The sequence below is a fragment of the Bidens hawaiensis genome, unplaced genomic scaffold (genome assembly GCF_021521415.1).
Source record: "Bidens hawaiensis isolate Kalapana, Puna unplaced genomic scaffold, B.hawaiensis_p1.1 tig00009190_1, whole genome shotgun sequence".
Lineage (NCBI taxonomy): Eukaryota > Viridiplantae > Streptophyta > Magnoliopsida > Asterales > Asteraceae > Bidens > Bidens hawaiensis.
Window position 1 is genome coordinate 116,799 of NW_027491677.1, and position 26,056 is coordinate 142,854.

Below are 26,056 nucleotides of genomic sequence, written 5' to 3' on the forward strand. Positions count from 1 at the left end.
ATGGAGAATACAAGATGTCATACTTGTTACGAGTCAGGAGCAAACGGTGCCATCTATTAGCATTGTCGAGAGAAAAGAAATCTAGGCTTATTGAGCCGTCCAACCTTCGAAAGGATTTTATGTATATGTACGGATTGAACCAGTCAACTAGAACACGGCTCGTCTAACCACTTTATTTAATAAGTACCAAACATGTTGTAACAAGTTTTAAATATGTTAAACTAAACATTACAATTCAATATTTTCTAAATATATCTTCTAACATCAAGATGTTGACATTTCATCTAATCCTATGTATTATTCGAAGTATCCAACATCTTCTTCTTAACATTTGATTCCAATTCCGGCAATTCACATAGGTTAAAACTTGTTTAAATAGTTAAACCATGGCTAGTTTCATGGTGTCAATGGCTGGCATGTTTCTTGCATTTTTCTTTGTGTTCATCGTCACATGCTTCGTCGTTCATATCTATCGGAAAAAACCAGTAACCACTAACAATCTCCCACCTGGAGGCTTTGGGTGGCCACTTTTAGGCGAAACTTTAGAGTTCATCCGTGCACAAAGAAACGGAACCCCGGGGAAATTCATTAAAGATAGAATCGAGAGGTATGGCTAAAACGTAACCAATTCGGTTTTTTAGTTTTTAAAACCGTTTGGGTTCGGTTTTGCAACTTGGGCTTAAAATTTTGGGCCCAAAGAAAAATTGCAAAATATGAATTTAGGTCTAAATTATTTGCTAGTTAATAATTTATTTTATTATTATTATACATTTATGCTAAAATATTTGGATATATATATATATATATAGGGGAGGATATTTTGAGAACCATGTTGAGTTTTAAGAACTTAAGAACTCAATTCTAGGCCACACATTTAATTAAATTGATTGAAATATGTGGTTGAGATTAAATCTGGCAAAAAGTCAAAGTAGGAGAGAGAATAAATATGTAAGTGGTTACACTAACTTTTACGTCCGTTACACATGTGTAAAAAGTCGACTCGGTGCGTAAAAAATTCTGTAATTTTTTTACGTGTATGTAACTTACATATATTACGCACGTGTAAAAAAAATTCGTTACACTGAGTTTTTTCGAGTTCTTAAAACTCAAAGGGGTTCTTAATTGAAATCTCCCATATATATATATATATATAGAGAGAGAGAGAGAGAGAGAATTTATTTCTTCTGAGAACCACTTTGAGTTTTAAGAACTCGAAAGAACTCAACGTAACATTTTTTTTTTAAATTTTTTTACACACATGTAATACGTAAGTGTAAGTAACGTAAACAAAATTACAGTATTTTTTTACACACCAAATCAACTTATTACACATGTGTAACTAACATTTAAACTTGTGTAATTTTCAAACATCTTTATTCTCTCTCCTGATTAATTTTTTAATCAGATTTATTCTCAGCAACATATTCAATACATATTTAATTTAATTAAATGTGTAGTTCTTATTGAGTTCTTAAAGTTCTTACAACTCATCAGGTTCTCAAGATCCCCCCATATATATATATATATATATATATATATATATATATATATATATTAAATTATTATAAATTACTTGAAATTCAAAATAAAAAATGAAAATTTATAAGTTCGATTCGTACTTTTCGGCTTTTATAAACGCAAAACCAAAACCAAATCAAAAATTCATTTTTTTGCAAAAACATAAAATCAATCCGTCGGTTTTTGTTTCAGTTCGGTTATATTGGTTTTTTTAGTTTTCTTTGGTTTCATGCACACCCTTAGGTATGGAAATCCCTCGGTTTTTAAAACATCGTTGTTCGGCCACCGTATGGTTGTCTTTTACAAGCCGGATGGGAACAAGTTTGTATTCGGGAATGAGAACAAACTGGTCGCGTTGTGGTTGCCTGAAGCGATCGGATCTTTGTGCGGTAAATGCTTGAACACGAGCCGAGGACATGAAGCGAAATGGTTGAGGAAGGTGATGTTACCGTGTGTAGGTCCTGAGGCGCTATCTAATCGTTACGTTGGTGCCATGGATGTAGTAACTCGTCTCCATATTAAAAAACAATGGGAAGGTATTGTTAACAAAACGAGCCAAGCCCGAGCTTGTTAAGGCTCAAGCTCGGCTCGTTTTAACTTAATATTGTTTCATAAACAAAAGGTATACACTAATGAATCCTACAACATACGTGCCAAAAATACTAGCTTTTCTTAGTTGCATATTCTAAACAATTAACATTGGATTAATCAAAAAGTCGAATATAGATCATCAGGGCCGTCTTCGAGATTTCAAATGCCTTAAACCAACACTAAAAATAAGCCCTTATTTACCCTTTTTATATAACCAAACTCCAAAGGGTCATATTCTTCCAAGCCCAAGCCCAATTTAGCTGGTTAATGGACTCTAGAATCCAGTAGGTGTATTTAGAAGTGCACAAACCGGATATTTAGGAACCGGTTCAGTATGGTCAACAATAGTCAAAACCAGGTTGGTAGGAACCGGTTACGGGTATAGCCAGGTATTTTTGGGGTTTTTACGGGTTTCAAGTAGGGTCGGTTCAGATTTTGACGGGTAAAGGTGGAACCGGTTCCGGTGGGTCCCAGTCCGGTCCGGTTCCGGGTGTGTATGGGAAAACCCCTGTACCAGGTCGTAACTGCGGGTCGGGTACGGGTAGGAACGGGTCAGGTCCGGAACCGGGTATTTTGCGCAGCTCTGGGTGCATTGATAATCCGATATTCATACTCTATCGTTTACAATGACGGATCCATTAATTTATTTTTCTAGTGGGTTCACTGTCGTTTGATGCTCCATTTATTTAGGTTTGATTTGTTCCTTAACACATCATGGATTTGTTGTTGTGAAGGTAGGAACAAGGTGACAGTTTTCGACACGGTGAAACCATGCTTATTCGAGCTCGCGTGTCGTCTATTTATAAGCCTGGACGACCCAAACCACGTTGCAAAACTCGGATCTTTATTCAACACGTTCCTAAAAGGGATCGGGTCACTACCTATCGATATCCCAGGGACAAGGTTTTACCGCGGTAAAAGAGCAACATTTGCTATTAAAAAACAACTAATCATGCTCATCAACCAAAGGAAATTGGCCTTAAAGCAACAAAATGCATCATCTTTTGAAGACCTTTTGTCACACTTGCTTCAATCTTCGGATGAAAATGGTCGGTTTTTATCCGAAATGGAGATTGCAAATAACATATTGTTGCTACTCTTCGCTGGACACGACACTTCGGCTGTCTCCATAACGTTACTCATGAAGAGTCTTGGAGAACATCCCGACATTTACAAAAACGTGTTAAAAGGTAGTTTTTGCTATACATGCATACACATGTGTGTAAATATATGTATATGTGCACACAGGCGTATATGTAGTATATGCTGCATATATGTAGCATGAAGTTCTCTAGTTCTTTCACGAAGGATGAGTTCTCTCATATTTTGTACACACACACGTATATATATATATATCAAGTTTTTGAATCCATATAAGTGATAATGATGGTTTTTTGTATGAATGTTATTAGAGCAAATGGGCATTTTGGAGGGAAAAGCGCCCGGTGAAGCGCTAAACTGGGAGGACATACAGAAGATGAGATACTCGTGGAATGTAGTATGCGAAGTACTTAGATTAAATCCACCCGTGATTGGAGCTTTTCGGGAGGCCCTCGTGGATTTTGAGTATGCCGGTTATACAATCCCCAAAGGATGGAAGGTAAACCAGTTTACGGGTCGATTTGGTTTTTATATGAAACGGGCCAAATGGGTTAAAAGTGGTCCAAACCCACATTTAATCCATACAAGCAGAGCCGGCTATGAGACAAGGCCGGGCGGTCATCTGACCCTGATAGGCCCGAATATTTTTTTTAATTGTATATATTTTGTTTTCACAAAAATATGTATTCTTAATTACTCAACTAATTTAAGGCCCATTTTTCGCCTTCAGCCAAAAAATCTTCACGATTCTCGAAGACGGCCTTGTACAACTTTTTAAACCTTATTTGAATATTTTGTGTGTTCATGTTGTGAATGCTAGATAATGTGGAGTGCAGCCATGACACATAAGGAAGAAGATAACTACCCAAATGTAACAAAATTTGATCCTTCGAGATTCGAAGGGACGGGGCCCACACCGTTCGCCTATGTCCCATTTGGAGGCGGGCCCAGGATGTGTTTAGGGAAAGAACTAGCGCGTGTGCAAATACTTGTGTTCCTACACAACATTGTGACTAAGTTTTCATGGGACCTACTAATTCCCGATGAGAAAATCGAGTACGATCCTTTTGCTACACCCGTAAAAGGACTCCCTATTCGACTCCATCCGCATAAACTTTGAAGCTTTTCTATCAAGAATATATCAGTTTCACACGTTGGTTATGTATAAATGCTCAAGAATTATGAAAAAATATATTATACTTGTTCATCTTCATTAAAGATTGATGAACACATTCTATAAACAAAAAAGAGTCAAAAAAACGGATTGATTCGGGTAAATCCACACTTACACAAGTTGCTCTTATTTCTTGTTGAATCCAAACAATGATTTAATGGCATTTAAAGCGTTCTCGTTGATAAATGACTCGTCAAATTGTTTAATCAAGGGATCAAACTCCTCAGATTTCCTTAACTTCTCTAGATCAGGGTCAATACGGATTCGCTGCATTGTTATTAATAGTTATTAAAATCTTGTTAACACAAGGTATAACTATTAAAAAAATAACAGTTTTCGAGTAGTCGAGTACCTTGAAATCTTCATATCCTGCTTGCAAAGCATCCTTTAGGGCCGAAAGTCCGGCTTGTATCTATCATTTGCATATTAAAAATGAGCTAACTTCTTGTTAAAGGGTCGGTACACATTGGTTCTGATCGGCCCGAAACAAGTTTTGTCCATTTTCATTTTACAATGTAAGAAAGTTCTGATTACAAAAAGTAGGGGTGTGCAAGAAACCGAGAAAACCGATCTAAACCCGAAAAAACCAAACTGAAACAAAACCGACGGTTTGGTTTTATGTTTATGTAAAAACCGAACTTACGGTTCGGTTTTGGTTTTGCATGAAATAAAGACCGAAAGAACCGAACCGAGCCAAATTTCTAGATTTTTATATTTTTATTTTTATTATATAATTATTAGTTAATAAGAATTTAATAAATACGTAACTTGAATAGTTTTGACCAAATTCATAATTATCAACTACTTAACAATTAACAAAAAAAAATATACTTAAATTCATTATTTTTCCCCACCATTTTTTCGGCCTAAATTTTTCAAGCTCAAATGGAAAAAACCGAAACAGACCGGTTTCAAAAATCCAAAAACCGAAGTTTTGGTTTGGTGTTAGCTTAAAAACGCACCGAACTGCACCACGCACACCCCTAACAAAAAGTATATTATTTGCACAAACTTTCATCCTATTTGACTTGTTTTCTTTTAAGCTAAACTTTTTTTAATTTTCATGTTCGACCAGTTATAGAAAATATATAGCCCATCCGAATCAACTCATTCATAAGTAAATAAGTCAGAACTGCCAACGTGTAATTAATAGTATCATTATCATACCTGATTAAGCTTAGAATAGCAGCATGCAACATTGTAACTTGCTACCGAGGCTTCATTAGCCTCCGGTTTTGACCCCAAAACCGACTCGAATTTTTCCAATGCATCATCATACTTTCCACTCCTAAACAAAGTATCAAGAAATATATAATCATATAAAAACTGCTTATTTCAAAAGTTATACATATATATATACACACACACATACTTGTAAAGCTGCAAGCCTTCACGAAGATCTCGGGCTCGAGTTTCCTTCTGTTCCTTCTTCCTCAAATAATTTTGCATCTAAATAAAAAGAAATTTATAAAACACAAAACAATTTTAGCAAATAAACATTAAAATCTGCATGCTTTAGTATTATAACTTTGGGCATGGAATCTTACTTGGATTTCTCTAATTTGACTGCTAACGACTCCTGAATTTCTCTCGGCCCGAATGATCTCCTTTTCGGTTAGCTCACCCGCGTCTTCCCTCTTCCCTACACACCATATCACATAAATTAAAAAAAAAAAAATTTGCATCTTTTTTTAAAAAAATGACTAAAGTTTACAAATGTTTAAGATGGTGTTTTGATACATCAATAAACTGTTTTGAGAGTGTTGAATATTTATGATTACTCGTCAAAATTGTTTATCGTGTTAATTGTGACTTGTGAGTGAAATAAGTTGTCTTGAATAAACATTTAAGCCTGTAAATGAACCGAACGAACAGGAACGGTGGCATGTTCGTGTTCGCTCATTTAACTTTAACTGAACATAAACACGAATATATGATCGAACAAATTTTTGTGTACATGTTCGATCATTAAGAAAACGGGCATGTTTGTGTTCGTTCATTTAAAAACTAAACGAATAGTTCACAAACGTAAACGAACAAGGACAAACAAAAACAAACTTTAAAGAACATAATAAAACAAACGTAAACGAACAAAAATGAACATAATTGACCAAAAATAACCTAGTATACATATACATATACTTAAAACGAGCCCATTTTATTTTTATTTTTATTTTTATATTTATATAAATATAGCTACTTATGTATTTGTTAAAACTTAAACGAACATAAACGAATGCAAATAAATGAACACAAATGAACGAACAAAATGTGTGTTCTTGTTATTCATTTAATTAGATGAAAAAAATATATATATTTTGTTCAAGTCCGTTTATTAAATAAACGAACTTCCCGCCGAATAGTTCACAAACAATTCATGAACGTTCGATTCGTTAATAGTATCATTATAAGTAAGACTAAAGAGTAAATTTTGAACTAACCATATCTTTTTTGCATTTTCATGTACAAAGGTCCCATTCGTTGGCGAATGTTGTACATCGTTCTTCCATATTCGGCTGCAGGCCATACCTCTGTTCCAAACATCGCACTGCAACATTTTAGCATACAGTTACCAATTTTTTCAACCACTCATTTTCTTAAGTAAATCTGAGACAAAAAAAGATCTTGAACAACATTTGTGTATTGGTAGGGTCTCGACGTCCCGTGAGTTTTCTAGTAACAGGTTCTCACAGTTACCAAATGTTAACAGTATGCTCATAAAGGCCAAAAGCCCAAAACAGCAGTTGTGATTCCATTTTAGTTACAGAACATGACTAAACTTGCAATAGGTTCATTATGATAGATATTCAATGTTTCTAGAGATGTACAAAAAAAATGTTCTCGGACCGGTAAACCTGTTTCTGACCGGGCCCACTTCACCAAAAAGACCAGTTTGGGCAAAACTGTTTTGGACCCGGCCCAACTCGCTAGTTCGTATACCAGTTCGCTGTCGCATTCACTGAAACCGATTTTGGACCCGACCCGATTTGTAAAAAAGGGCGTTTTTACCCCGAAACCAGTTTATAACCCGAACCGAATCGATTTGATAGGTTCAAACATTTTTCCTATTAAACCGGTTTATAATCTGAACTGATTTTTATAACCTGTTGACCAACCCGGTTCGGTTTACAACCCGAACCGGTTTTGCAAAAAACACGGCTTTGTACACTTCTAATGGTTCTAGTAGGCTGGAACCGAACGAAAAATTGGTCGTGTTCATTCGTTAAGCTTTTGTTAGACAAGCGGACAGTTCATGAACACTTTACCAAACGAACTTTGTATTCATGTTCATTCGTTAAGGAATTGAGCTTGTTCGTGTTCGTTCATTCATTTTGTTAACGGACACTAACAGATACTAACGGACGCATACAAACATAACTGAACGGACGTAAAAGAATGTACGAATCTAAACGAACACAAATGAACTAACGCAGCCTCTGTTCATGTTCGTTCATTACCCTTACTGAATAATATTCTTTGTACATGTTCGTTCATTTATCAAACAGACGAACATAAACGAACGTCCTACCTAACCGTTCGCTTACGACCCTACTTTCACATCCAGTCAACTACCAACAAAATATTAAAAAAACCATAAAACCAACTGCATAAAAGATTAAAACCTGCATACTTAAAACATTTCATTATATACCTTGTGGCCAAAACTTTATCCCCAACAGTAAACATATTAGTCTTATCAGCAGACCCTCCAGGTGCAATTGCATCAATGTAGGTCCCACCATCTCTCCCCTTAGCAAACTTCAACCCATAAGGCTGCTCAATCTCCACCTCATACTCTTCATACTTCTCTTCCTCTGTCTGCGCCTCTTCGGGCCCATTTTGGGCCCGAACGATCAAGAACAAGTGTTTTCGGGCACTCGGGTGGCCTAAACTTAATAAAGGTTGAACCTTTATGGGATTCTTGAAATGGGTAGTTGTTAAAGATAATGTTTGTTTGGTTGGTGAGTTAATGGTTAAGGTTTTGGGCAATGGTGGTGAAGAACAGAGAGCAGTTGACATGGTGGTTGATTGAATGTGTGTTGAAAGTGGTCATTGGAAAGAAGTGGTTCTTGGAATGAAGAGAGATTACAGTTGAGTGATTAGTGGTTGTTATTGGTTGTTGGAGTTCAGTTATCTGATGAGACGTGTCAGCTTATGTGTGGATAACAAGTCTAGTACTATTATTTAAGAATAGGATCTGTTTTATCTTTCTATAAATAAGTTATTCAAAGGTTGTCAAAAACATGTTATATTAATGTTTAACTAGGAAAACAACATGCCGCACTACGCCGGTGCTGCAATGTAAATTTGGTCGGCATCAGTTAAGTTCATTAAGACATCTTCACTAAGCAGAAAAAAAATGTAAACGTCTAAAATTCTATCGGCACACGTACAATTTATGTTCAAAATGACACTAACTTGGTTGCGATGCAGCTTATGATACAAATAATATATTTAAAATGATGTTCACTTGATTGTTAAAATTCAGGCATTGCGGTGGTGAGTCGATGTGAATTCGGCCGGTATCGGGTATGTTCGTTATGGTTCCGAAATAAAACGCAAATAATAAATCTTTTAAGTTAAAATATGTAAAACAAATAAAATAATAAAAGTTGCATAAAAATCATATAAAAAACCACCATAGAAAACATCAAATAACCAAATGAGAAAATAAGAAAAGTAAGTAAAGTAAGAAAAAAAATGGCTGCATAATGAGAGACTCGGTGGATCGAACTTGGGCCGGCCCTTTAATATAGCCTATGACTAAACACAAATAAAACATCCATCGAGGCAAACAAACAAAGTTGTTCACCTGTCAAGAGGATTTGAATAAGTATTATAATATAATTAATATAATATTCAAAAAATGAAACTTGTGGCACCGACATTTCATTATTAATCTATATAGATAATGTTAAACTGTAATGTTATGGATCGTAGAGGGCTACAAAATGGGGTGATTTGCGTGTGATGACATCTTTTTGTTTTAAGGATTAGCCTCATATATATACATATATATATATATATATATATCACACACAAGTACACAACATATATAATAATAATAATACACACACAAACAAGCGATGAAAACATATCCCTCCCACCTATCACCCCGTCTGTCCACGCGGGGGGGGGGGGGTGCCAAGCGAAAATCGCCTCTTATCGCCCCTACATGTTGCCCACTACGCATACCCTAAGAGAAGACACGATTAATATAAGTATCACACATGAATACGACTTATTTAACTATTTATATTTTTTGTTTATAACACGTTCTATGTTTTATGTATTTAATAATAAAACTATAAGATGACATAGTGTACTTTGTGTTAAACATAGTTAAGGATAACTTAATAGGTTACGAATTACCGGCCCTCAAAAGTGGGATTCATGTTATTAAAGAACTTTTAGGCTAAACGTAGTGGGCGAAAAAAAGGCTATTTTGGGGTGATTTTTTGGAGGAACACCGCCCCTCCCCCGATAATTGGGCGAAAAGGGGCGGGGGCGGCATATATTTGTCGTTGTGAAGTTGGAAAGAAAATAATATAATAATAATAATGCCGTTACCCAACGGCTATATATAAAAAAAAATTATTTAAAAACTTAATATATATATATATATATATCAAACTTTATCTAACCATTTTCACATTATCAAACACAAACATAAAAATACCAATCATTTTTATTATTTTCATACTTCTTCAAACTCAATGAGTTCCCCGGATTCCACGAACTCTGCCGAGATTTTGGACCAATTGATAAACGAGAGTCTAAGAATTCATCAGATTCACCGACAAGTGGCGGAAGAGCATTTAGAGGTCACGAACGCGATTCGGGCCGTCGTCAATAACATGGTGTCCGGCTCTGCTCCATCTACAGCATCACGTAGACGGTCATATACCCTTCGGGATCGTACGCAAGCGAACGCTCGTTTGATGAAGGATTACTTCGACGACTCACCTACATTTAACGACGCTATGTTTCGCCGTCGTTTTCGGATATCCAAGCGTTTATTTTTGCGTATCGTTGGAGATATGGAGCGAGAGTATGAGTATTTTCAACAGAAACCCGATGCAAGAGGATATTTATGATTCTCCGTCATCCAAAAGTGTACTTCGGCTATACGCATCCTCGCATATGGCAACACGACCGATATCAATGACGAATATTTAAAGATGGCTGAGAAAACAACAAGAAATGCGTTGGAGAATTTTTGCATCGGTAATATTTAAATTGTTTGTATTAACTATTGTTTTTAATATAAATATTGTTTAATAATTTATTTGTATAGGGATAATACAATTATACTCTCGTCGTTATCTGAGGATTCCTACTTCAAACGACCTGACTTGCATATATGATGTACACGAAAGCAAACATTCTTTTCCAGGCATGATTGGGAGTATAGATTGCATGCATTGGGAGTGGGCCAACTGTCCAACCGCATGGCGAGGTCAATACACTCGTGGTGACCATGGAATGCAAACGGTTAGTCTTCAAGCCATTTGTTCACACAACCTCTGGATTTAGTCAGCCTTCTTCGGCTCAGTCGGGTCCAACAACGACATAAATGTTCTCAACGCGTCACCCGTGTTAGAGTATTACATCAGCCGTAGCATACCGGTCTTACCGTTTTATGCCATCGATACTTTCTATCGTCACGAATACTATTTGGGAGATGGGATATATCCAGAGTACTCGATCATTGTCAAGACGTTTCAAGACCCTATCGAAGAAAAAAGAGATTATTTTAAGAAGAAGCAACAGTCTGCGAGAAAGGATATCGAGAGGTGTTTCGGGGTTCTAAAAAAACGTTAGCATTATGTGAAAAACCCTTGTCGTGTATGGACGTTGGCAAAAATGAGTGATGCCATGTATACGTGTATCATATTGCATAATATGATTTTAGAAGACGAGGGAAAAGCAATATGTCAACACTATATACCAGGAAGCGTTCCAGAACAGTTCCCTGAACCAACCCAAGACCAACGAACGTATAACATTAACCAGCTCACATCAAGTGATATACATAACCAACTGAAAGCGGATTTGGTTCAACACGTGTGGGATAATCGTCCCGTTGAGAAGGACGAAGACGAGTACGAGGACGAAGACGAAGACGAGGAGGAGGACAATGACGACGACGGGGACGAAGACGAAGACGAATAGATTAGTTTTTTTATGTATATTTATATTTCGGTGTGTTTTTTTATTATAATTTATTTTTATTATTCGTGTATTTTTTTTAGTTTATGTATTTTTTTGTATTTATTTTTTAATTTTAATACATTTTTATTTAATTATTTAAATAAATTGGTTTTTATTTAATTAGTTTAGTTATAAAAAGAAAATAATAAAAAAACACACTGTGGGCCCAACTTGTAGCCCCTACACCATTACACTCCAAAAACAAATTTCCACTACTGGGCGTCACGTGTTACAATTCGCCCCCAATTATAGCCACTCCACTACACATAGCCCTATAGTAACTTGTTTGTTATAAAAATTCACCAACGAAAAGTCGAATGCATGAATGCTTTATGAAACTAAGACATTGGTCCCTTTATAAAATGTTTAAATATATTTTGAAACAAATATTATTCAAAACCTTAAACTTAAAACTCACCTGCATAAGCTAACCCGTTTTATCATGTATTTCAACCAAGATAAGATTTAATTGTCAAGGTCTAAGTTTGTAATTAAATGCATTTTTCTTTAAACAACCAACAAACATAGAATGTGTAGGCATTTCTTGTAGTGGCATAACGACTGTCAAGTTGCAGCCGGTGGTATGGTTTCTCGAAGGAACACCTAAGCCAAACTCTAAAGTCAGCGTGAACCTGATTAAAACAACAGAGTTTAACCAGAGTAGGGCAACATGACTCTCCAAATTTAGAGTGCGGCGGCCTAACACACAACAAAGTCGTCGTTCCAAATAAAATAATAAAAAATTTAGGCTCATGTTCAAGCTCGACCAATGAAGCTCGGACTCCAGCTCAAACCCTCGACGTAATTCAAGCTTTTAACGAGTCACCGAAACCGACAAATCAAGAAATACAGGGACTAAAAGTCTAAACTAGCAAGAACCCACATGCCACGTGCGTGTAGCTATTTGAATCACACACATCCAAACACATCAAATCCTCTTTCTTGAAACCCTTGGCGTCTGAACCTGAAACTGAAACTGAAACCCTCTTTGTTCCATCATTTTCTTGGGGTTTTAGTCTCAAAGATTCAAACTTTATTGGGTTTTAGCTTCTGGGTATTCAAGATCTTTAATCTTTAATCTTTAACCTTTAATCATGGCTCAGATTGCTGCAGATAGTATCCTTATATGTTATATGTTTAATCTTGATTTGATTTGAATTATGGTTTCAAGGGTTATATTGGAATTTGGTGATGTTGGTTATTAACTTATTAAATTCACTTGCTTTTAGCTGAAAGTATTGATTTATGTACAGTTTCAAGCTCTTTTTCTAAAGCTCGAGCTCTGCTTCTTAGTCGTTATTCATGCTCGGGCTTGGCTTGGTTTGGTTATTCGTTATTGATTAATTAATTTATATACAATTTTAATATTTTTAGAAACCATTTATTAGTTATCAATTAATTTTTATATATTTTGAGAGATAGTTAATTTTTATATATTTTGAGAGATAGTTTATTAGTTATTAATCAATTCATATACAAGTTTTACTGTTTTTTTATATTTTGAGAAAAATGATAAGCTCGGCTCAAGTGTGTGTGCAATATCTTAAATGAGCCAAAGATCGGCTGTGCAGTGTAAAATTAATACATAGAAGTCCAAAAAAGTCTTAAATTTACACGGCTTGAGCGTGAGCTCGAGCTCGATAGCTAAACTTGCTTTAGTTGAGGCTCGGGGTCGATAAAGCTCGGCTTATTTCGAGCTTTTTGTCAATCCAAACTTGGGTAGCTCGTTAGCAGCTAGGCTTGTTTGCACTCCTACATTCATGTTAGTTGTTTTCGTTCCATACTCGTGATTGTTCATGTGAGGTTTGAATCTTGTTTATTGGATTTAATAAGTTTTACATGAAATTGAAGTTACTAAGTGTGACCAACTTGCTGAAATTCTGTTTTTTGACTGATGAATGATGATTTATAATTTTATTATAGTTAGGAGTTTTTATTCGAAATTTAGAGTATGTTAAAAGCCACTTACTTTCAGCTTAGTATTGGATTTGTGTTAGCTGTTCTTGTCAAATGCTCTATTGGATGCTGATTTGGATAATTACACCTTTTATAAAAAAATTAGGCTTAAAAGTTTATATTATTTATTTATGTTACTAGGTTTAGGGTTGAGGAGTGGCGAACAACCTAAACATGAGGCTTGAGGAGTGGCGAACAACCTTAGAGACAAAAGGTTTAAAGATTAGCCGATCTAAGACGGAGTACCTCCACTGTGATTTTGGTGGGATAAACGACAATGAAGACGCACAGATCACAATTGAAGGGCAGGTGGTCCCGCAGGTAACGAAGTTTAAGTATTTAGGATCATTTGTTCAGAGCGATGGGGAATTAGACAGTGATGTGACCCACCGAGTTCAGGTAGGATGGTGTAGATGGAAGGCAGCCACAGGTATATTGTGCGACAAGAGTTTCCCGACTAAACTAAAGGGAAAATTCTATAGGGTGGCAGTTAGACCTGCAATGCTATATGGAACAGATTGTTGGGCCATCAAGAAGGCACAAGTGCGGAAGATGGAGGTAGCAGAAATGAGAATGCTACGTTGGATGTGTGGGCACACAAGGCTAGACCGAATAAGAAACGTTGTGTTTCGCGAGAGATTAGGGGTGGCGAACATAGCAGACAAGATAAGAGAGTGGAGATTGAGATGGTTTGGACATGTAAAGAGAAGACAGACGACGAATCCTGTTAGATCCGTAGAAAACATTACTATAGAGGGGAGAAGGGGTAGAGGACGACCTAAATTGACTTGGGATGAGAGGATTAGGCATGATTTGATAGACCTAAACCTCTCCGAGGACATGGTTGAGGATAGGAATTCGTGGAGAAGTAGAATTAAAGTTAAGGATTTTTAGAGAGAATTGAATAACTTAGGGCTTAGACTTAACTTATTTAGGTCACATACCATAATGGTATTTCCCTTACATATATTATTATTATTATTATTATTATTATTATTAGCTTTTATATTGCTGTTAAACTGTGACCTTATTATTAATATTATTATAATTAGTAGTAGTTTTTATATAACTGTTAAACTTTGATTTCCTTTATTTTGCTTCATACACATGTACTTAGAGCCGAGGGTCTCTCTGGAAGCCACCTCTTTATTCCTTTGGATAGAGGTACGGTGTGCCTACATCCCACCCTCCCCAGACCCTACCTATAGCTTTGCTGTCGGTGGGATTTTACTGGGTATGATTGATTGATTGATTGATTTATGTTACTAGGTTAGTATCTTTTGTATTACATAGGTTAGTATCTTGTGTATTACATATATGTTAACATATACGGACATACGGTCGTCAAGATGTCTTTTAAAGAAATAAATTTTGAGGTGACCGTCATAAGTTCTGTTAAGTTAGTTTTAAAAAAAAGTTAGTTTTAAAAAAAAAATAATCATGTATAAAAACAGTTATAATCATTATTTTTCTTTTTTTTTAATATTTTAACGAACATAATTTTGAACGTGGAGCTATTTGTATACTTGAATAGAACCTTTTTAAGTAAAAGAAACTTATTTATAAAATTCTTTTTTAAAAAATGTGAAATTTTATCGATTATGTCTGTGTCTACTCGATAATTGAGTTGTTATTCATTGATTACAATTTAATGCGGTAACAAGTGGAAAAATCCTAGGTGGATACCCTAGGAAGACGCCATGTGGCACCCAAGTTATTTATTATTACGAAAGAATGGAATTCCTTTACTTCGTCCGCTACAGAAACTGTCGATTTGCTCAAGAATATATCGTTGGATCCTCAATCAAAGACGTTGGAAATTCCCGAGCCCGCTAAGAAGGTAAGACATAGTTTTCATTAATGTTACATTATTAAAGCTACTATTTTTAGTGCATAGTGTAACACTAAATATGTGTTATTAACATGTAGCCTTCAGTTGATACCACCATCACTGGGAGTGGTCTAAACCAGCCTTTAAATAGGTCTGTTACTCCTTTGATACCGGATTTCATGGATCCGACCGTGGCTTATTTTCCCAATAGTTATGCATCTTCACCTTATTATTACGGAGGTAATACGATTCATATTTGTATTTGTTTTGTGTAATTTGATGAGCGAGCCCAATATCATTTAAAAAAAAAGATATTCGAACCCATTGATTATGAAAAAGTTAGTAAAAATTATTTTCAGTAATGAATAATTTTTACAAAACATAAAAAGTTAAAAAAAACAAAAAAATTTATTAACAAACACTATAAATGGGCCAACAATAACCCATATATAGATTAAAAGAAAAGGCCCAAAATTATTAACGGGCCAACACTATTAAGTAGGCCAATAATAACCCATATATGCATTTGTTATATTGAAAATGAGTTCATTTTTAAAAGTCGCGTAGGGAACAATTTTAATATGTAATATCTTTTTATTTAATATGACTTTGTATTTTTTTGAATGTTGACGATGTACTTTTGTTATGATAGTGATATTGCGTTTTTTTATTTGGCCGAATGTCCGACCCATCCGGGCCCGAAAACTTTGAAGCCGGAAATAATCAAGCACCAAAAAATCCCGAACCCTTAGGAAAAAAATTCTGGTTTCGCCACTGCTTGAATCTTGTTTCTGGCTAATTATCATATGTTATCTACAGGATATGACGGGACTGCCAACGAGTGGGATGACTATTCAAGATACGGTTATGGTTATGCACCATACGGTCCTTATTCGCCTGCAGGCTCACCTATGCCGACAGTCGGTCAAGATGGTCAACTTTACGGAGGTCAACAGTTTCAATACCCGAACCCGTATTTCCAACCCATGACTCCAACCGGTGGGCCCTACTCATCGGCTGCAGTCCCACCCAAAAGTCAAAACACGCCATCTGCAGCTGTTGACTCGACTAACACTGTCAAGGGAATTAACGGGTCCGCCCCGGTTAGACCGAATCCGTATCAAAATTCGGTCTTTAATGCAAATGGTTCATACAGAAGAGGTGCACAAAACGGGTTTGATGGAGTCCCGTGGCTTGACGCCCCGTTGTTATCTAATGGACGAGCGAGAAACAATTCCAATATTACCCCTGGTGTCAACGGGAACAGCTTTGCATCAAGAAGTCAAAACTATTATCCAAATTCTCATATCATGGTATGCAAATCTAAATCTTGAAGTTGAAATCAAGTTTTAAATAATATTAATATCTTTTGAACTTGTAGAGTGCAAGACCGATGTCGGGTGTAAACACGACAAGTGGATATATGAACCAAATGTATCCAAACAAGTTATACAGCCAATACAGAAATAATTATCGCTCTGGTCACGGGTACGGAGCGAACGTGTATGATACCCAAATAAACGGGCGTGGTTGGTTATCAAGTACAGATAACAATTACAAGCCTCGAGGACGAGTGAACGGGTTTCTCTTTTACAATAACGAAAACGGAGACGGTTTAAACGAGCTAAACCGTGGACCAAGAACCCAATCGGTCAACCAAAAGGTTTTGACCCCGATAACCTTAGCGGTCAAGGATCAAAATGTGACTGTTGTACCTCCCGAAGGTGTTGAAAAGAAGCCCGAGGTTATTGAGAAGGTGGTTTTAACCCCGAACCGTGAGCAATACAACCAACCTGAATTTCCCGACAGTTACGATGATGCGAAGTTTTTTGTAATAAAATCATACAGTGAGGATGATGTTCATAAAAGCATAAAGTATAACGTTTGGGCCAGTACGCAAAACGGAAACAAGAAACTTGATTCCGCTTATCAAGAGGCCCAACAGAAGCCCGGATCATGCCCGGTTTTTCTTTTCTTTTCGGTAAGCATATTTTTCACAGTTTGACTTTTGACTTTGACATTGTTTTTCTACTGTCTAATTGTATTAACTTTACTATAGGTCAATACAAGTGGACAGTTTGTTGGCGTTGCCGAGATGGTGGGCCCGGTTGATTTCAACAAAAGTTTGGAATACTGGCAACAAGACAAATGGATTGGTTGTTTTCCCGTTAAGTGGCATATTGTTAAGGATTTGCCAAATAGTTTGTTGAAGCATATTACTTTAGAAAACAACGAGAATAAGCCGGTTACTAATAGCCGAGACACCCAAGAGGTATTTTACTATTTTTTTGTTATACATTTAGATTTTATTTGATATTTAAATTATTTTTAATCTGACTTTTAATATTTTGTGTATTTTTGTTTAGGTGAAGTTAGAACAGGGACTGCAAGCGTTGAAGATCTTTAAAGAGGAATCTAGCAAGCAATGCATATTAGACGATTTCGATTTCTATGAAGACCGACAACGAAGGATTCAAGAAAAGAAAGCCAAACAACAGCAGTTTCAGAAACAGGTTTGGTTTAAAAACTTAAATGATGTCTAGTCATTGCATTTTATTTATCTTTGGTATATTGGCAAATAACTGTTCCAACTTAATTCTTGGCTAGCGGCGGTCCAAACTGAAGGTGCATTGTTTATAACGGTTCACGACTAACAAAGGACTAACTCCGTTAGTTGCAGGAAAAACCGTTTTTTGGCCGGAGAACTCTTATAACACTTTTTGACAGAAAACTCGATATGAACACCACCAGCCAACCTACCGACTGTTTAAAACCTTTAAATGATGTCTACTGTCTAGTCACTGCATTTTTTTTAATCTTTTTTTAGTCAAGTTTAATAAAGTTTTGATTTTTATTTTGTTTTCAGATGTTAGTAGCACCAAAATTATATGAAGTTTCTCAAGAAACTGTCAAGGAAGCTACTTCTGTTCAAATAAATGGAGATGTTAAACCCGAAGATGGTTGCTAAATCTAGGATCTTCGGCTGATCGAGTTTTATTAAATTCATTTACGAATCGCTGCCCAAATTGGATCCATCGTTTAAATATAAAAAAAGAAAGATCCAGATTTGATTATCTTGTTGGTGTGTCATCTCTTTTTATAGCTTTTCAGTTTATTAACAAGATTTTTGTATTAGTTTTTTTTATCTTTTTTGTTATGTTTCTATTATATCACTCCTTGTGGCTGTTATAAAATAATGTTAGTTTCTGTTCTGTATTTTTTCTTTTATAAAATAATGCTCTATCAAAAGGGTTTATATTTGGCGAGTATGACGATTAAACAAACAACAAATTTGTCGTTCTAATAAAAATTGTTTTGAAAAAAATCAGATGCATTTTATTCTTTAGTCATGCAATTAGTTTTTTTATTAACTGCATGTTACTTGTATCTATTCTTACTTACACCATGCATTCTTAATCTAAATTTACAAAAAATAAAAACCAGAAAAGACCAACGCAACACACCACGATAACACACAACACTGAAACCGAGCTAATAACCGAAACTTGAAACAATAAGAGCGAAAAAGAAACAAAAATGGAGGTTTAAAACACCTTACCGAAAATCTTGAGTTCTGAAAATAAAACCGTTTGTAGCTAAAAACACTATAAAAAAGCCCCCAACCAACCCGAAACAAAACACACACACGAACTCTATTCAAGTTTACATTTTTCCTATTTTCCCATCTGCAACACCATTGACTCATTTGTGAATTCCAGTCAACGAGCCACAGACCGCCCGAAACTGCTAAAAATTTAGCAAGCGTTGGCAACTTCACCATTTACTACAACCTTTTCCTCTTCAGCTTTCACCGCAACATCTTTCACAGTATCCACAAGTTTGACCTCTTTGACCAACTTAGAAGCCTCATCATCCGACTCCACAATCTCGCCTTCTTCGACATCTTCCTTAATCTTCTTATCGGTAACAACTTTTCCTTCCCATGACTGAAAAAACACCAAAAAAATGTTAATAAAAAATAAATAAAAGTAAATGTGCGTGTGGTTCGGTTTTAAACTAAAACCGAACTAAAAATTTTAAACTTTTGAAACCGTTTAGTTTCAGTTTTTTCGGTTTCGATTTTTCTAGTTTTTGTTATGTTAAAGTTTGGATTTTTCAGTTTTTTCGGTTTCGGGTCGGTTTTACGGTTTTTTGCACACCCCTAAATAAATGAACAAACAATTAAAACATAACATACCTGTTTCTGGAACTGCTGTTGCTTCGCCTTTTTCTGCTGAATTTTCTTCTGTCGGTCCTCATAAAACTCAAAGTCATCTAAAATGCATTGCTTGCTAGAATGTTCTTTAAAAATCTTGATCACCTGCAATCCCTGCACCAGCTTCACCTGAACATATAACAAATATTAATCACCTTTAAACAAAATAACATGAACAAAAAAATAGCATATGTTCATAAATTTATAAAATAAAATATCATACCTCTTGCGTATCCCTACTATTGGTAACCGGTTTGTTTTCGTTGTACTCGAGAATAATGTGCTTCAACATCCCGTTCGGTAAATCCTTAACGATATGCCACTTCACAGGAAAGCAACCGATCCACTTGTCTTGCTGCCAATAATCCAAACTTTTGTTAAAATCGACCGGGCCCACCATCTCCGCCATACCGACAAATTGCCCGCTTGTATTAACCTACAAAAAAAATTATAATTTTTTTAAAAAATTATTATAATATTTAAAATCAGCGTTACAAAATAAGAAACTGAAAGCATACCGAAAAAAAGAGAAAAATCGGGCATCCGTCGGGCTTCTCCTGAGCCTCACGATACGCAGCATCAAGTTTCTTGTTACCATTTTGTGTACTGGCCCAAACATTATACTTAATGCTCTTATGAACATCATCTTCACTATACGACTTGATGATAAAAAACTTCGCCCCCGCATACGTTTCAGGAAACTCCGCGTTGTTGTAATCCTCCCTGTCCGGTCCCACAACAACCTCTTTCACATCATTCGACTCGTCCTCAACACCATCAGCGACTGGCGTCAACGGCTTTTGAGTTTTCACAAACTTAGCCCGCGGACCCCGGTTTAGCTCGTTAAGTCCATCGCTGTTGTCGTGACTGTACCCAAAGAAACCGTTGGATCGCAATCTTGGCTTGAACTTGTTATCAACGGTTAACCACCCGCGCCCATTATTCTGATAACCATAACCGGTAGTTCCGTAACCCGCAGTTCCGTAACCGTACTGACCGTATAACTTGTTCGAATACATCCCGTTCATGTAACCACTCGATGGATACATACTATTCTGCGCACCCGTTCCGTATAAATCACTAGCCTTAAAAGCCGAGTTATGATAAGGTGTCGGTTTCACAGGTGCAGAACCAGCGGTCCCCTTGAGACCGATACCGTTTCCTAAACCTGCTTTAGTCGCATCGGTAGTTGCGGGTGTGGTGGTGTCACCTTTAGCAGGGTATGCACCACCGGTTGAGGTTGGCGGTTGGTAATATGTGCTAGGGTATTGGTAAGGTTGTGACCCGTATAGTTGACCATCGTACGCTCCGTATGGTGCGTAACCGTAACCATAAAGACCCTGCAATAATAAAACAGACAACAGTCAGTAAAACAATAAAAAATAAAAATTTAAAAATTTAACATAAAAAACGTGTACTTACATGAGCCAAATCAACTTCATCCCAACTGTTTGTAGTCCCATCATAACCTACAACAAAAGCATAAAATTTGACCTACTAAACATAAAAAATTATTTAAACATGAAAGTATCGCATACCTCCGTAATAATACGGATAATAAGCCAATGCTGGATTGAAGGGAGTTACATTCCCATTGCTAGGTTGAATCTTAGTGTTCCCGGTATCAACCGAAAGCTGAAATAGTAAACAAATAGGCATCAATTAACTTAATTAATGTTATCTTTTGAAAATATTACAAAAAAAAAGATTACAAAAAAGTAAAAAACTCACCTTCTTAACAGGATCAGTAATCTCCAAAGCCTTAGTTTTGGAATCCAACGCCAAGTTCTTCAACAAACTAGCAGCATCTGTATTACCAAAAAGTTAACAAAATCATAACGCCGGATCGTAAAAAATTAAACCGTAAAGTGAATTAATAAACCCCAAGTTAAACTTAAAACTCTAAGCTTTCCAGCAAATTAGTATCAACTTTATCATAAAGTTAACAGAATCATATTACAACCGAATCAAGAGAATTAACACCTAAAGTAACCTTATAAAAGACAAATTATACATCAAGCCCTAAGCTTTCATCATATTAGCAGCATCTGTATCGTAAAATTAACAAAATCATATAACAGCCAAATCATAAATAATACTTTAAACCCGTAAACTTTTACAGCATACTAACCACTGAAAAATGAAAGATAAACACTATATTACACTTGAAAACCATAAGCTTTTCATCTATATCATAAAGTTAACAAAATCATATAACTGGACCAAAAAAAATAAACACTGAAGTGACTTACAATCTCTTAACAACTAAAAGATCTGAACCAAGATCTACTCATGAAATGTAAAATTAAACAATTAATCAAAACAAACAAAACCCAGATAAAATAAACAAAACCCAGTTCAAATAAACTAAAAAAAGTCAAAATTGACGAAAAACACATACAATCATGAACATAAACAAGAAACCCACTTGAAATAAACCAAACCCAGATCAAATTAAACAAAACCCAACGCAAATTAGCCAAAAAAAAAGTTGAAATTGACTAAAACCACTAACAATCACGTACATACACAAGAAACCCAGATGAAATTAAACCAAACCCAGATCAAATTAAACAAACCCAGTTCAAGTTAAACAAAGCCCATTTCAAATTAAACAAAAACCAGATCAAATTAGCTAAAAAATGAGCTAAAATCGACACAACAAACTAATAATCACGTACATATACAATAAACCCACTTGAAATAAACAAACCCCAGATCAAATTAAACAAAACCCAGATCAAATTAAGCAAAACCCAGTTCAAATTAAGCAAAAAAGAGTCAAAATTGACAGAAAACAGTGCCGAATTAAGCAAAAAAACAGAGTAATCGGAACATACCATCGACGGTAGGAACAACGGCGGCCATGCCGGAAGATAGATCTTCAAAAATGGGATAGAAAACCCCTAAAAATGTTAGTGTTTGACGGAAGATTATTAGGGTTTCCGCCGCCACAAAAGTATAGAATTTTAGGGTTTTTGAAGAAAGAGGGATTTGTGCGAATGAATTCAATCGGTTCAAATAGACCCCTTAAACTTGTATTTACATTTTTACCCCCTTTGGTTTTGGTTTCATATGGTTTTTGATATCTTTAGTTTTGTCTTATAGTTAGTTCCATGTTTTCAATGTTGGTTACTAATTTTTTTATACTAGTATAGTAAATCGGGTTAAAACTGATAACTGGTTTGGGTTGAAATCGGTTTGGTTTGGTCAATAAAATTCAAAATCAATTTATGATCGGTTTTGGTTCGGGTTTTTATCAGTTTTTGTTCAGATTTTGATCGGATTCTAGATAGTTTTGTTTTGGTTCGGTTAACCTATTTGAAACAGTTTATACATAGTCGGTTTCAAACCGGTTTAAAACCCAAAACTAGTTTGGATTGGTTAACAAAAGTCAAAACCGGTTTATGACCGGCTTCGGTTCGGGTTAAAACCAGTTTCTTGACCAAGTTACAATCGGTTTTGGTTCGTGTTTTGATTGGTTTCGGTTTGGTTAACCGGTTTCTACATAATTGGTTTCAAAGTGGTTCGGTTTTGGTTCAATTTCCGGGTCAGTTTGGTTAACCGGTTCTTTTGCCCACTTTTGGTTATGGTTACCATGTCGAAAAGTATTGGTACTGAAAACGAATGAAAGTGTATATTGAATATTGTACTGGTTTTGTTGGCTTGGTATTATTGATAATGCCAAATACATGAAAAGAGAATGTTGGTATCGGATGTGTTTGGTACGGTACCAGCACTCGGTACAAACTTTTTTATTTCTAATGAATAGCATTTTATAACAAAATAATGTGAGACTTCTATGATGTTTCTTGTTTTTTTGACAGTATTATGTCCTAGATCATAAACGTTATTCTTCTGTTTTATTCTATAGTTTATACCTTTTAACATCAAAATCAAGTGGAACGTTAAAATACAAGTCGCTCATATCCCTTAGAATCTACAATTAGAAATTGGTTGAGTTATACTAATTTTGATTTATGGTTTAGAGCTTTAAATAAGTCACTCAAATGGAGGATTAAGCATAATCTCTTTTGAAAACATCATCTTTATATATCATAACGAGGTTAGTCATGATAACAACAAAAAGATATGTTGTGTTTAATTGAGGGGGGTCTAAATGAAAAATAGAAATTTATGAGTTTTCTATAAATGCAACGTCCAACTGTCTAGCACTAAAAAAATAACACGCGTAATTTATGTGCCAGCCTTATCATGTTTGAGATTAACAAAGCAATTACAAACACACGTTTTAACTTCTCTAGTTACAAAACAAAGTATATTGATTCTTTCATTACTGGTTAAAAGTCCAATTACACATATAAAAAGTCCAATAAAAAAGTGTGTTCTATACTTACTTATTTGATCCTTGATCACGATCGACCCCCAATTCTTCTTTCATGCCTAAAATACACACACAACGTACTGGTTAGCAAGTATTTAACGGAATGAACGCTATCAAACTAGGGCGTTACACCACAAACATTGAAGCAAACTGAAAAACGATCTTAGTCGGCATATGTAATTCTTCAATGTAGATAATATAGCTATGTATGAACTCTAATGATCTATAAGACATCCTTTATAAGTCTGTTAGCCAAAAATAGAGTCTTTCACAAACATGTATTCATGCAATTACTTCATTTCTAACCTTAAGTACTTACAAACCGCAAAATCATAGTCAGAACCTGCTCACAAGTATCCTAGAATTTTTATTTATTTATTTTTTTGTTTTTCATTTGGTTATTAGAAGTTAGAAGGAAAATCGTGTGGGTTTATGCGGCAAAGGTTTACCCGATAGGTTCGAAGCCATGCCTTAGTACATACCACATAGGTGGCGGTGGTGTTACCACTTAGACTCGAAGCTTGCCATGGAGTGCCCCGTCCCCATACAGTATATGATTCCCAATTCAACGATTCATATCCCCTTTGACTTGTTTGGTATGTTTTATCGTGACTTATTTATTTAACGATCATGGCAATTATCCTCCTTGTAACCCATTACACACAAGATTTATATCATAACACACCATTTAGTAACAAATTAACATAAAACCCCTGATTTAACTCATTAGGTCATGTTTTAGACAGTAAAAACTTCACAACACGATTTTTGCTTGGTTAATCGAATTAGTCAAATTTACATCAATATAATTGTCATTATTCAAATTTTATCATTTGTAAAACAAGATATTTACATTTCACCTTAAAACCCCTTTGATTTCTCATTTGTTTAACATGCAAGAAGGCTAGAACTTCTACAATTGTGTGTTAACGAATTTAAAATGGCTTCACATAGATGTATGTTATTACTAACCTAAATCAACCACAAATCGCAACAATAACAACTGGTAAAGGATTACATACCACGATCTTCTTATACACCAAAGGATGGCTAGCTTGAAAATGAGTAAACTACCATTCCGTCCATATGGTGAAGCAATGATAATGTTTTATTTTTATTTTATCAATTACGTTCATACATACATACATACAAGGGAAGGATCTTTTAAGAACTTGATGAGTTGTAAGAACTTTAAGAACTCAATATGTATCACACAATCAATTAAATAGGTATTGAATATGTGGTTGAGAATAAATCTGATTAAAAAATTAATTAGGAAAGAGAATAAAGATTTTTGATGATTACACAAATTTAGGTGTTAGTTACACATGTGTAATAAGTCGATTCGATGTGTAAAAAAATATTGTAATTTTTTTACGTTACTTACACTTACGTATTATGTATGTATAAAAAAATTACGTTGAGTTTTTTCAAGTTCTTAAAACTCAAAGTTGCTCTCAAAAGAAAAAAAATTTACGTTGATTTCGAGTTCTTAAAACTCAAAGTGGTTCTCAAAAGAAATCAATCACACACACACTTGCCATTTTCTGTCTTCATGGTAAGTTATCTATGGTGAAGCAATGTCGAAAAGTTTTGTATAAACCACGTATAGTCAAACCTAAAAAACTTCGCACATTTGTTTACGCGGACTCCGTCTTATTAGCATAACTAGAAGCCCTATAATCATAAGGTTTTTGTACCTTGAAGTCCTATATTGACCAAAAGGTTAATCATAATAATGTGAACAAATGGTGCAATCTATTACGTTTAAAGGTTCTTACGTCGGTTTGACAACACTATTATCTCAACTAGATATCATTTTTTTTCAATTTCCTACATACAAAATTTGTAGGCAACGATGTTTGTTATACTTCTACTAATAGTCTAGTAAGACTTATAGATTGGTACTATGTTAACTCTAGCTTAGGTGATGTTGATTTTGACGTTTAGTGGTAAATGTGAACGCTCGGTTCATCTTGGCGAGATATTCCGAAAACTTAGAGAACTGTTAACAAAGGTGACAAAATTCCCATATAAATAAACAATCGTGGACATGGAAACAAACATATTTGTCTAGTTTCAACAACATAACTAAGACATTAGAATTTA

The 26,056-nt window shown here is 35.3% G+C and overlaps 4 protein-coding genes across 4 annotated transcripts; 2 read left to right on the plus strand and 2 right to left on the minus strand.

Annotated features, from left to right (window-relative positions):
* Positions 1 to 276: 276 nt before the first annotated feature.
* LOC143531522 (beta-amyrin 28-monooxygenase-like) lies at positions 277 to 4,391 on the plus strand. The gene is made up of 5 exons (XM_077026798.1): positions 277 to 607; positions 1,762 to 2,054; positions 2,844 to 3,299; positions 3,522 to 3,709; positions 4,031 to 4,391. The coding sequence occupies exons 1-5, from the start codon at positions 387 to 389 to the stop codon at positions 4,328 to 4,330; spliced, it is 1,458 nt and encodes a 485-aa protein (XP_076882913.1). The 5' UTR covers positions 277 to 386; the 3' UTR covers positions 4,331 to 4,391.
* Positions 4,392 to 4,436: 45 nt separating this feature from the next.
* LOC143531523 (protein MET1, chloroplastic-like) lies at positions 4,437 to 8,419 on the minus strand. Its single transcript, XM_077026799.1, has 8 exons — positions 8,352 to 8,419; positions 8,037 to 8,318; positions 6,826 to 6,932; positions 5,932 to 6,026; positions 5,757 to 5,833; positions 5,552 to 5,672; positions 4,737 to 4,796; positions 4,437 to 4,651 (listed from the first exon to the last, which is right to left on the minus strand). Exons 1-8 carry the CDS (start codon positions 8,402 to 8,404, stop codon positions 4,511 to 4,513), a joined length of 936 nt encoding a protein of 311 aa, XP_076882914.1. The 5' UTR covers positions 8,405 to 8,419; the 3' UTR covers positions 4,437 to 4,510.
* A 4,102-nt stretch (positions 8,420 to 12,521) lies between these two features.
* On the plus strand, positions 12,522 to 17,955 carry LOC143531524 (YTH domain-containing protein ECT2-like). The gene is made up of 7 exons (XM_077026800.1): positions 12,522 to 12,715; positions 15,319 to 15,395; positions 15,485 to 15,626; positions 16,206 to 16,699; positions 16,768 to 17,367; positions 17,446 to 17,658; positions 17,753 to 17,955. Exons 1-7 carry the CDS (start codon positions 12,694 to 12,696, stop codon positions 17,927 to 17,929), a joined length of 1,725 nt encoding a protein of 574 aa, XP_076882915.1. The 5' UTR covers positions 12,522 to 12,693; the 3' UTR covers positions 17,930 to 17,955.
* A 969-nt stretch (positions 17,956 to 18,924) lies between these two features.
* Positions 18,925 to 22,602, minus strand: LOC143531525 (YTH domain-containing protein ECT4-like). Its single transcript, XM_077026801.1, has 8 exons — positions 22,443 to 22,602; positions 21,334 to 21,410; positions 21,141 to 21,237; positions 21,025 to 21,071; positions 20,121 to 20,942; positions 19,826 to 20,038; positions 19,585 to 19,731; positions 18,925 to 19,333 (listed from the first exon to the last, which is right to left on the minus strand). The coding sequence occupies exons 1-8, from the start codon at positions 22,468 to 22,470 to the stop codon at positions 19,142 to 19,144; spliced, it is 1,623 nt and encodes a 540-aa protein (XP_076882916.1). The 5' UTR covers positions 22,471 to 22,602; the 3' UTR covers positions 18,925 to 19,141.
* Positions 22,603 to 26,056: the final 3,454 nt, after the last annotated feature.

Coding starts and splice junctions, on each gene's coding strand:
- LOC143531524 (XM_077026800.1), top strand. CDS start 12,694: ATGGCTCAGATTGCTGCAGATA. Junction 12,716..15,318: donor GGCTCAGATTGCTGCAGATA/GTATCCTTATAT, acceptor CGTCCGCTACAG/AAACTGTCGATTTGCTCAAG. Junction 17,659..17,752: donor ATAGCCGAGACACCCAAGAG/GTATTTTACTAT, acceptor ATTTTTGTTTAG/GTGAAGTTAGAACAGGGACT.
- LOC143531523 (XM_077026799.1), bottom strand. CDS start 8,404: ATGTCAACTGCTCTCTGTTCTTCACCACCATTGCCCAAAACCTTAACC. Junction 5,673..5,756: donor GAAGGCTTGCAGCTTTACAA/GTATGTGTGTGT, acceptor TACTTTGTTTAG/GAGTGGAAAGTATGATGATG. Junction 4,652..4,736: donor CAGGATATGAAGATTTCAAG/GTACTCGACTAC, acceptor ATAACAATGCAG/CGAATCCGTATTGACCCTGA.
- LOC143531522 (XM_077026798.1), top strand. CDS start 387: ATGGCTAGTTTCATGGTGTCAATGGCTGGCATGTTTCTTGCATTTTTC. Junction 2,055..2,843: donor TATTAAAAAACAATGGGAAG/GTATTGTTAACA, acceptor GTTGTTGTGAAG/GTAGGAACAAGGTGACAGTT. Junction 3,300..3,521: donor TTACAAAAACGTGTTAAAAG/GTAGTTTTTGCT, acceptor GAATGTTATTAG/AGCAAATGGGCATTTTGGAG.
- LOC143531525 (XM_077026801.1), bottom strand. CDS start 22,470: ATGGCCGCCGTTGTTCCTACCGTCGATG. Junction 21,238..21,333: donor TTACTGATCCTGTTAAGAAG/GTGAGTTTTTTA, acceptor TTACTATTTCAG/CTTTCGGTTGATACCGGGAA. Junction 19,334..19,584: donor AACAGCAGTTCCAGAAACAG/GTATGTTATGTT, acceptor GTGTTTTTTCAG/TCATGGGAAGGAAAAGTTGT.